At 32.2% G+C, this 12,616-nt stretch overlaps 1 protein-coding gene across 1 annotated transcript in view; it reads right to left on the bottom strand.

The window, feature by feature from the left end:
* Positions 1–1,322: 1,322 nt before the first annotated feature.
* The window catches only part of LOC138702744 (general odorant-binding protein 69a-like), a 33,107-nt gene continuing 21,813 nt past the window's right edge, over positions 1,323–12,616 (bottom strand). Inside the window, exons 5-7 of the mRNA XM_069830043.1 lie at positions 11,678–11,783; positions 3,207–3,293; positions 1,323–1,487 (exon numbers count right to left, since the gene is read on the bottom strand). Coding sequence (XP_069686144.1) covers positions 3,226–3,293; positions 11,678–11,783 — 174 coding nt within the window. The 3' untranslated portion in view covers positions 1,323–1,487; positions 3,207–3,225. The remainder of the gene's footprint in view (positions 1,488–3,206; positions 3,294–11,677; positions 11,784–12,616) is intronic.

Below are 12,616 nucleotides of genomic sequence, written 5' to 3'. Positions count from 1 at the left end.
TATGAAATATTTGGATGGGGTAGTACTTATAAAACTAACCTTAATTCACCAAATTTATTACAGAGAAGAGTAATTAAAATATGTCTAAAAACCCATTGATTACGTTATTGAAAATTTGTTTTTAAAATTTAAAGTCTTGAAAATTCATCAATGTATTATTAAATGTATACATAAAAATTACACATATTTCACAACATATATTCAGAAAAACAAAACCAAAGGCATGGTTATAATACATTTGTTTGAACCCAAGTTTTTAACGAGCACTGTATTTAATCATAGTAGTAATATCGGCCCTAGAATTTACAACAAATTAATAAAAAATATCCTCATCTATATACTTCGAACAGTTTTAAGCTTAAAAATGTTATGTAAGCAATTTGTTGAGTGACTATTAATTTTATAGGTATTATTTTATTGTAATCATCCAGTCTGTTGTCAAAAAATCTAAAAGTTAGAATTTATAAAACAGTTATATTACCGGTTGTTCTGTATGGTTGTGAAACTTGGACTCTCACTTTAAGAGAGGAACAGAGATTAAGAGTGTTTGAGAATAAGGTTCTTAGGAAAATATTTGAGGCTAAGAGGGATGAAGTTACAGGAGAATGGAGAAAGTTACACAACGCAGAACTGCACGCTTTGTATTCTTCATCTGACATAATTAGGAATATTAAATCCAGACGTTTGAGATGGACAGGGCATGTAGCACGTATGGGCGAATCCAGAAATGTATATAGAATGTTAGTTGGAAGACCGGAATGAAAAAGACGTAGATAGGAGGATAATATTAAAATGGATTTGAGGGAGGTGGGATATGATGATAGAGACTGGATTAATTGTAAGTAAGTAATTTATGCATGTAATTTTATTATATATCGAATCCTCCCCTATGCACGACGTCACTCTTTTTCAGTGGAGTGCTAGAATTTTTTAATACTTACAATTTCCTTGTATTATATTATTCTGGCAATAAAAAAACATTCTATTTCTATAGCATATGCTTTCGCAGCAATAAGAAAACTTCAGAATTATTTTTCTTCACCTCATTCACTTGGTTATTTTTTCACAGACGTTTATCTTCCACAACGTTTACAATATGCTGGATAACATAAAAACGCATATATAAAAATAATGTCTGTCTTACACACATTTAATAAGTACTATAAAAATACTAATATCTCTCTCTTAATTTGAATTCTTTTTTCAAATTATTTCTGATACATTAAAAAAATTAACTTAATAATCGTAAATCACTGAAGAAATAAAACCAGTTTATTAATTTATATATATATTTTTTATTAATTAAGTACAATTTATTGTTCTCGCATTATTTTAGTTATATAAATCATAACAATAATTGTAACATTACTGACCTCTTGTTATGTTTCTTGATATTCATACACGAAACAGTGAATACTAGCAGATCCAAATCTAAAACATTTTCTGTAGGAAGCTGCTGCATTTATTTTTCAGTAATATCTCTGCGCCTGAAATTTAAAACAACAGTACAGTAAATACAAATCGTCTGTTTATGAGAATTTTATTGTATCGTCCATAAAATATTTATAAATCATCGTGCATTTATCTTCCACAATTGTCCAAATATCACAAGACTGCAGCTGGTTTGTTTTCAAGTACTGTATTGTGAGTTCTCTGTGCAATGTCACAGTTTAAACTGATGTTACTCGTACAATAGGGGAGAAGTGGGTATAGTAAGACAGGGAGAACAGTGAGACATATTTTATTAGATGGTAAATTTTGAAGGTGAGATATTGGTAACAGTGAAGTTGTATGTTGCATGAGTCAAGTAACAGTATTTTCATACTCGATTTGATTCTAGTTATAAAGGTGAGTGAAGAAAAAATAATTAGTAATTTTTCACTCTAGAAGTAAAATTTTGGCTTGTGTTTAATGAAGGTTATATTGGATATACAAATGAGATATAAATATGAATCTCTTGTTACCTAATACTATGGTATTTGAGATTATGTTTGGCAAAGTTTCGTCTTTCTTGTTTTAATTTTGAAGTGATGGCGTCATTTTTAAATGAACTATGCGTAAAGGGAACAGTAAGACATGCCATTGAAGGGTACACTGAGACATCTCACTGTTCCCATGTACCAATGATTTGAAAAAACAAACTGTAATTATATTACATTTACCAGTAACTAATATTAAAAATGAACATACTAGTAACCAATTTAGGAACTATAGCTTAAAATAATGGATACATTACGTTTTAATGGTTTCATAAATAAAAATTATTCACAAAATTTAAGAAAATGTTAAAAAATAATGAAGAATTACATTAAATTCTTATAATTATAAGCTTTGTTGTCACCAAAAATTCATTTCATTTTTTCGCAAAAGTTTGAAATGTCATGGAAAATTCACTTTTCCAAATGTTCCAGATGTTTCAATGGTTTCGAAGTCAGACATCAAAATGATTCTAAATAAGCCTACAGAACATGTCAAGATTAAGAGACATCAAGCTTTCCTTTCTTTTGAAGTAAATGTAAATCATTTCAATGTCCGTTAATAGATTCTGTGGTGTCTCACTGTACCCTCCTGAATGGGAACAGTGAGACATTTGCATTTTTTGACAAACACGTATTGTATAATATGTCCTTTATTTATTAACATTTTTGTTTATGTATTATTATACTCCACGTTTTAATGTCTATTTCTATTGCATTTGATTTTAAAAATAGCCTACTTGAATTATCACTTGCATACATATGTCTTAATATTTTGTGTCTCACTGTACCCACTACTCCCCTACCTGTTCCGCATTGTGAAATAAGTGATGTTTACATTGTGTACATCAATCAGGCGCCGGTTTTGAAAGCGTGCTGCACGACCCACTCCTTGTCCGGCGTTGAACTATATCCTAGCAAACCTGTGTACTTGGGACTTGGAGTGACGAAAGTGCAATTTGGAGGTGCTGAATGTTGGACGAGGATATGTGGAAGTTACAGTCTGAGGTTAAACCCGTGCATACAGAAGCGTTACCCAAGGAAACAAAGTATTTTTTTTTCGGCGAAAAATCGTGAAAACATGTATTTCAGTACAGTTTACAGCTACATAATATTCTGATTTCTACTTCGTCCAGTGACATAATAAAAGTAACCATTACAATTAAAATTAAATAGTATAATCTTTATTGATTTAATAATCCAGCTTAAAAACAAATTGAGGGATCTTACTTGTCATAGATGTAGTTCATTAGTTCAAGGATATCATGCACTTCCAAAGCAAAGGTCCAGTTATACAGCGATCATTTCCTGAACCCACTGCAAAATCAAACACAGTGGCATGTATGAGACACAGAATTAGGCTTAAATTTCAATTCCTTCTGGTATAATGTTCAGTGTCACACTTCATGTTTTAAAAGGAAACATTGTGTACAGAGTGCAAGTGAAATAATCCTGCAGATTGAAAGGGGCGATAGGATACACTTAAATGAATAGAAAATCTACATATATGTATTACGTTTCGTGATTAAATGCACGGTTAATTGAATCAGTGAGTAGAAAAAGGGAATAACTACTTTGAACCCAACTTTTCAGGAAAAAAAAAAAAAAAAAAAAACTTTCTACAGCTTTTCTGTTAAGTTTGATTTAAATGTTGTCAACAGTAAAAATGTTCACTATTGTTTGTAGTTGATATATTATTATCAAATTTTGCTCTATGCCTTGTTAATATTTGTATACAAGTTTTTTTTTTAATTTTAAAACTTATTTCCTTTTTCCACTCAATAATCATACACTTACTTTATTAGCTTCCTAACCTCTCCTCCATTTTTTTCTTCTTTAAAAATGTATATAAATGATTAAATAGGTTAATAACGACTTCCACATTACAATTTTATGGAAAAAAATATACAGGATGAATCAAAAGTCTAGGACCATATAAATATCTTCTATATGCTTGATTTTCGATTACTATAGGTGTTATCAGTATTTGTAAGACCAAATGCTCTACCAGTGACACATTCGATTCTAGCTCTCAGCTATTTCAAAAGCCGCCATTTTGAATGCAACTTTGAAATTTTAAATGGAAAGGGGGTCATGTATGTACTCAGAATCATGCGAAATTCTCTGAGAAAAACAATGGCGCAGTCCGTTTTGAGATATCTCTAATCGTTTTCAAGTTATTTAAAGATAACTGTAATAATGACACAAACATTAGTTACTGCATCTACAGATATTCTGTAACATGGTACGGTACTATGGAGGCTTTGGAAAAGGTGCTTTTATGCAATTCCGGTAATTAACTTTTCCTGCTTTACTGTTCGGTTAATCTGTGATAGTTTCAGTGCATTGTTGTGATAATTTGAAGCTTTCCTGTAAGAAATTTCTTGATGGCATTATCGAAAGAGGAAAGAATTGATATCATTCTTCGTTCTGGCGGGTTAAGCCACAGAAATGTTGCAGCAGACTGAACGAACAGTTCCCTAGACATTAAATTGGTCGACGTGGACCAGTAGAATGGCCGGCCATGTCTCCAGATTTAACACCTCTTGATTTTTTCTTTTGGGATTACATAAAGAGCTTGGTAGGATGAAGAGAAAATTGAGAATGTGGAACATTTAATGAAATGTATCATTGAAGCCTGTGCTAAAATCATCCTAGGAATGCTACAAAATGTTCTATCCATATTCTCAATTTTCTCTTCATATATCAAGCTCTTTATGTAACCCCAAAAGAAAAAATCAAGAGGTGTTAAATCTGGAGACCTGGTCGACCATTCACTCGTCCACGCTGACCGATCCAATGTCCAGAGAACTGTTCGTTCAGTCTGCTGCAACATGTATGTGGCTTAACCCACCAGAATGAAGAATGATATCAATATTCTTTCCACTTTCGATAATGCCATCACGAAAATCAAGAAATTTGTTACAGGAAAGCTTCAAATAATCACAACAATGCATTGAAACTGTCACAGGTTAACCAAACAGTAAAGCAGGAAAAGTTAATTACCAGAATTGCATAAAAACACCTTTTCCATAGCCACCTTAGTACTGTACCATGTTACAAAATATCTGTAGATGCAGTAACTAATGTTTGTATCATAACTTGAAAACTATTAGATATATCTCAAAACGGATTGCACCATTGTTTTTCTCAGAAAATTTCACATGATTTTGAATACCTACATGACCCCCTTTCCCTTATGGTATGTGTAGAAAACAGACGTGTTGTTAGAAAGATTATGAATACAGAATATGTACATCCAAAGCTTGCGAAGATAAAACATCATTCTCCTGTACAGGAATAAAGGGAAGTGACAAGTTCTGCATGTAGTCGAATAATAGCCCAACAACATTTTCCCTTTGTTTACACGTATCAGTTACTTCATGTAGCTTATTATTAGTTTATTATAAAACTTTTTTTCAATATTAGCTGTAATAGAACAGCCGAGTCAGCCCTGGCACAATCTTGAGTGGAAAAAGGGAACTACTACAGAAGTTATTTCCTTCTTCCACTCAACATAGAACAGACATGAGATTTTACCCGGGTAAGAATGCTAGTAATATTCCCTTTTTCAGTTCACCCATTCGGTCTGTCATTGAGGAACAAAATGGCTATCTCAGTTCAATTTAGCAAAAAAATGTAGTTATTCTCTTTTTCCACTCACCGGTTCAATTAGAAAATTAAATTGGAAGTTTCAGCAGTCTGGCAACATCGCCGCTAACACAGTCCTCTTTCTTCTCGTAATATAGATGTAAAAGCTAAACGAACTCACGTCTCTCTTCGAACGTGAACTACCTCACCTCCCTCTCTAGCTACAATGTCGCTATCTGGTTGCAGTGTACAGTGGCTTGAAATTAATGGGTTTTATATTAGGGGAGAGTTGGGTAGTATCGGACATCGGGTAATATCGGACAGTGACTTTCTTTCATCTACCACCAGATGATAATACCTGAATAACATGGTTACGTTTCTGTGATGTCGCATACAGAAACGTAACCATGTCATTCAGGTACTACGATCTGGCGGTAGATGAAAGAAACGCACTGTCCGATATTACCCGATGTCCGATACTACCCAATTCTCCCCTAAATTTGCACGAAAACCGCCCACGATATCGAAATACGCCAGAGGAATAAATTATTCTTTATTAGATATTCTATCGATATGGACAAAATTCATGATCCTACTTGCAATAGCTACCGAATAAAAGGGTGTTGAACATTTGAAAAAAAAAAAAAAAAAAAAAATTCTGAAAACCTATGAACTTTCCACCAATATGATATTATAGTTTTTTGTTACATGCAACATGAGCTATTCGCTTTGAGAATCTGCAGGGTTATTTCACTTTCACCCTGTATATATATATATATACAGGATGAAAGTGTAATATATATATATATATATATATATATATATATATATATATAATACACATAATTTTGTGTGTGTGCGATATGAATGAAACTTTGAACATATTTTATATTATTAGAAGACATCTTCGCGCTATGTTTTTCATTTATAGTTATGGATTTTCAGATTTTTGTTTGTGTCGTAAGAGACAATTTTATTTTGCCGATAATTATTAAATGGTAATTCAAATAATTTCTTACGTTTGTCCTATTATTCTGTTTATAAATTTTTGTATAATATCTTACCAGAGAGAAAGTCTCAATTTTTCATTTTAGTATTCATATAACGCCATCTATAAATTATTTGAAAGGCGATCAATTTTTCTCCAGTAGTATGGAGTTGCTAGTCTCCCATCGAGCTCCTCCCCATATGACAGTTATGGGAATGCCCACCAGATATGGATTGATCGACCATACGTACCGTTTTTAACGGGGCAGTACCGTTTTTTATGTTTACTCACCGTTCTGTCGTCTTATTAAAAATGTCAATTTTGTCCCATTTTAAACAATATTATTAATATGGACCTACTTGTATCTTGGTCGATCAGGGGTTTCAGTTTTGCCTGTATGCTAATCTGTAGTTTTGTTATTCAATTGTGGTGGCTTAAATTTCACAAATACACTCAACTCCGGATATAGTGAACCTCTGCGGACTTGCATATTTCGTTCAGTTATATCCGAGATTCACTAAATCCGAAGTATCTCTCCCCTAACCTTAAATGACAGGAATGAATGAAATTGTGAACAAGTAATTAAAATATTTCATTTTTATGAAATGAACTACACTGTATGCTGTTACTCACAGTTAATTTACTTAAACTATGCTGTCGACCCACGTCCGCTTGCAAAAGATCACGTTCAATGTCACATATAATATTCGCCTTATCTTCCAAAGAAAACACTTTAAGCTTCGACATTTTTATACGATACAATCACTGTTCGAACATTAGAAACAGACTGCTCAGGTAGAAATTACAAACGTGTTATGGTGTGACTGCGTACTCAGCCTTGGAATTTCCCGGGTCACTTAATGGAAACTGGGATGGGGTTGATGAAGTTTGAAAGCTATCGGAATCTTACCTTCATTTATGCTCTGGACATAATGTCCGTCCCGTTTTAATAAATGAAAACAATTTCATTTTCCGTTGTTTCGATGCTATCCGTCATAATGGAAATGTTTCTGAGAATAAAAGGAACCCTTTGACGGTGGGGATTAGAAATAACAGTAGAGTAGTGTGCCTGAGAACAGAATGGAAACCCCTTGACGATGGAGTGAGGCAAGGTCGTCACGCTTTGCCTGGATTTACAGTACAGCTCATTATCTAGGAATCACTAATCCTACTTTTGTCCTTTGACTAGAGGAGTAAGAAACTTAGAATGTTTTTCTCAACACATTCATTCAATTTTACACAAGAAGGTCTGACTTCAAATAAGAATTTGTCAGGATACGAAATATGAAATATGAAACGCCTGAAATCCCATAAGGGCAACGGCCTCCTACAGGAGAGTGTAGGGTGAGCTGAAGATCTACTACACTTGGGGAGCCAGTCCAAAAGAGCTTACACTATACTTACAAACTAAACACATAAACAAACTATACAGACTAAACACGAAAAACAATACAGACTAAACACATAAATTATGCAAACTAAACATCCACAAAAAAAATATGCAAACTAAACACACGATAAAAAGAAAAAAAGAAAAAATTACACAAACTGAACACATACATAGTCTTAACTCACACACAAACTAAATACACAAAAACCTATACCAATTGCACACATAAATTGTACAGCCTAAACACCCATACTATCTAAACTAAACGCACAAAAACGATACAATTTAACACAAAAATTATACTAACTTCATACATGAACTATACCACTATACACAGAGTTAAACTATTCAAACTAAAACACACAAAACCATACAATTGAACACAAAAATTATACTAACTAAATACATGAACTAAACCAATTATTCACGGAATCAAACTATCCAAACTAAAACACACAAAACCATACAACTGAACACAAAAATTATACTCACTAAATACATGAACTATACCAACTATTCACGGAATCAAACTATCCAAACTAAAACACACAAAACCATACAATTGAACACAAAAATTATACTAACTAAATACATTAACTATACCAACTGTACACGGAATTAAACTATCCAAACTAAAACACACAAAACCATACAACTGAACACAAAAATTATACTAAATAAATACATGAACTATACCAACTATTCACGGAATCAAACTATCCAAACTAAAACACACAAAACCATACAATTGAACACAAAAATTATACTAACTAAATACATGAACTAAACCAATTATTCACGGAATCAAACTATCCAAACTAAAACACACAAAACCATACAACTGAACACAAAAATTATACTCACTAAATACATGAACTATACCAACTATTCACGGAATCAAACTATCCAAACTAAAACACACAAAACCATACAATTGAACACAAAAATTATACTAACTAAATACATTAACTATACCAACTGTACACGGAATTAAACTATCCAAACTAAAACACACAAAACCATACAACTGAACACAAAAATTATACTAAATAAATACATGAACTATACCAACTATTCACGGAATCAAACTATCCAAACTAAAACACACAAAACCATACAATTGAACACAAAAATTATACTAACTAAATACATTAACTATACCAACTATTCACGGAATCAAACTATCCAAACTAAAACACACAAAACCATACAACTGAACACAAAAATTATACTCACTAAATACATGAACTATACCAACTGTACACGGAATTAAACTATCCAAACTAAAACACACAAAACCATACAACTGAACACAAAAATTATACTAAATAAATACATGAACTATACCAACTATTCACGGAATCAAACTATCCAAACTAAAACACACAAAACCATACAATTGAACACAAAAATTATACTAACTAAATACATGAACTATACCAACTATCCACGGAGTCAAACTATCCAAACTAAAACACACAAAACCATACAACTGAACACAAAAATTATACTAACTAAATACATGAACTATACCAACTATCCACGGAATCAAACTATCCAAACTAAAACACACAAAACCATACAACTGAATACAAAAATTATACTAACTAAATACATGAACTATACCAACTATCCACGGAATCAAACTATCCAAACTAAAACACACAAAACCATACAACTGAACACAAAAATTATACTAACTAAATACATGAACTATACCAACTATCCACGGAATCAAACTATCCAAACTAAAACACACAAAACCATACAACTGAATACAAAAATTATACTAACTAAATACATGAACTATACCAACTATCCACGGAATCAAACTATCCAAACTAAAACACACAAAACCATACAACTGAACACAAAAATTATACTAACTAAATACATGAACTATACCAACTATCCACGGAATCAAACTATCCAAACTAAAACACACAAAACCATACAACTGAATACAAAAATTATACTAACTAAATACATGAACTATACCAACTATCCACGGAATCAAACTATCCAAACTAAAACACACAAAACCATACAACTGAACACAAAAATTATACTAACTAAATACATGAACTATACCAACTATCCACGGAATCAAACTATCCAAACTAAAACACACAAAACCATACAACTGAATACAAAAATTATACTAACTAAATACATGAACTATACCAACTATCCACGGAATCAAACTATCCAAACTAAAACACACAAAACCATACAACTGAACACAAAAATTATACTAACTAAATACATGAACTATACCAACTGTACACGGAATCAAACTATCCAAACTAAAACACACAAAACCATACAATTGAACACAAAAATTATGCTAACTAAATACATGAACTATACCAACTATACACGGAATCAAACAACTCTTGTAATTTCAATTTTTAAGGTTCACTATAGCCGAATGTTCATTAGAACCGAGTTCACTATATCCAGAGTTGACTGCAAATAAAACTGATACTGTTCAGAAGAACAAACAATATGATAGAGAATGAGAGTCTCTGATTGGTCGATTTTAACCATGGAGGCAAACTGCACTTCCTCTTGCAGTTAGATTCCAAACTGTTATTTTGCTACTGAAGTTAAAGCAGACAAAATGCAGCAGAGAAGTTTATCATGTTCCTGCTAAATCTGCACTGAAAAATAATCTTAATCCCATTTTTCGTAATTTTGGAGAAAATGCATTTCGATTGTATGCTTCACAGAATTATTAACAGTTTGTTGTTATTTACTCATTTCTCAATCTCTGTGACAATCATTGTTACATAAATTGCAATATTTTCACTATCAAACCTAAAAAAAGCATTGGTTTTATGGGGCGGTGCTTAGTACAGTGTAGAAGCTTTGTGGTAGGTAGGCGTTTTTATGCCAACTGGTCATTTTATGGTTGGCCCTATATGTTCAATGCTTTTTTTCTTAACCTGGTGTGCTCTTTAGGTACATTTATTTCTTTATGCTCGACCATGCCGAAATGTATTAATTATACACCTGGTAGCAGCCCTTTAATGGACCTCATTAAAGTACACCTATTCATTAAAGTTCAGGTCTTCCACCAATCAGAATTGTAGCAATATGAAAGCGCAAGTATCGATTTCACCAATTGCACAATAAATAACCTACATTTGAAATAAAGTCAGTTCTGTTACTATAATAATTAGCGTTAATTGTAAATAATATTCAAATAAATTCAATTTGTCATCTCGTTTTTCAATGTCGAATTCAATTTCAAGGTTATATCAAGATTAATGTTTATCTTACTCTCCAGATTATATCAAGGTTGTCGACATTCGTTGCCCGGAAAAAATAAATACTTTGCGTCTGCGCAAATCTCACAATTTATGAGGTAGGCTATTGCACAATGTCAGTTCCGCTCCTAACTCACATAACAATAACATGAATACTTATGAATAATTTCAAGTTAGAAATATGGTCGAGCATAAAAAGTCGTATGAAACTTGCCTATAATAGTAATTAAGACGCTCGTATGAAAATTATGAAACTCGCTTGCGCTCGTTTCATAAACATACTCGCGTCTTAATTACTACCATTATAGTCTCGTTGCATAATGTACTATTTTGGCGTTTATATTTTAAGTTACAGCCATTTATTTTATTGGTGTTTTAAGCGGGATACGGTTTATTTTTTCATTACGTTCAATTATGAATGTCATTTTTAATTTAAACTTTATAACAATGCTTCACTTACCACTTCGATGGCACTTCTCATAGAGCTTCAGACAATATTTTTCCTTTGCTACAACATTCTGAGAAAATTTTCTACAATTCCGTGGAATTAATTCCCCGTCATCCAACTGTAAAGGAGGTCAATATTAATGTAAAACTTAAACAAGCAAGAAAAAAAATTGTTAAGCGCCAATTTATGTTCATCAACAGAGTGTGTACAATGTATAACATCTACTATTGAAAAAAATTACATATTTGGAATCTGAAAGTAATGAAAAGGCTAAGTACTAAGTTTGAGCTATGTCCTATGTTCCTATAAAAACATGCAATTGCATGGAATTCTCATCTCTAGTAATAAGATAAAAATCCGTTCCCTTGTCACAATTTGTAGGTTCTAGGGTGCAAAATCATTTTAGACCCATATTGTTACTTCTACGTTCAAGGTGTACTCTACTGTATATATTTATAGTTCACGAGATAAACGAAACAACCTTCAACAGAGAGATGTTTTACTACTCAATTGTTCTTTACTTAATTCTTAGGTCTTCATTACATATCTAACATTTTAACATCCTCCACTATTTTATTTTTAACGACCCTAAAATGACAAGTGCAAGAGACAATGCTATAAAATTGTAAGATGCCCTGTATTTACAATAGCGTCAGTAGATTACAAAAAAATTATTATATTATGTATTTATTGATTATAATCAGTCTTAGGAAGTTCGTACCATAACATTCTTTTCAGGTTGAGTGCAGCTAGGCATAGACCTATAGATCTATTGCATTTGCGTTCTATACTCTTCATATAAACAACTCACAATATATCTCAACTATGAGTGGATGACTTCAGTTACTACATTACAATAACATGCACAGTACAGAAGCAGTACTAACGTTCGCAGTGGAGTTGTGATATTTAATAAGCGGTTTTCAATATGGCGAAAGTTGAATCCTAATT

Source organism: Periplaneta americana, chromosome 7, assembly GCF_040183065.1.
Source record: "Periplaneta americana isolate PAMFEO1 chromosome 7, P.americana_PAMFEO1_priV1, whole genome shotgun sequence".
Lineage (NCBI taxonomy): Eukaryota > Metazoa > Arthropoda > Insecta > Blattodea > Blattidae > Periplaneta > Periplaneta americana.
This window is presented reverse-complemented; position numbering and strand designations above follow the sequence as displayed.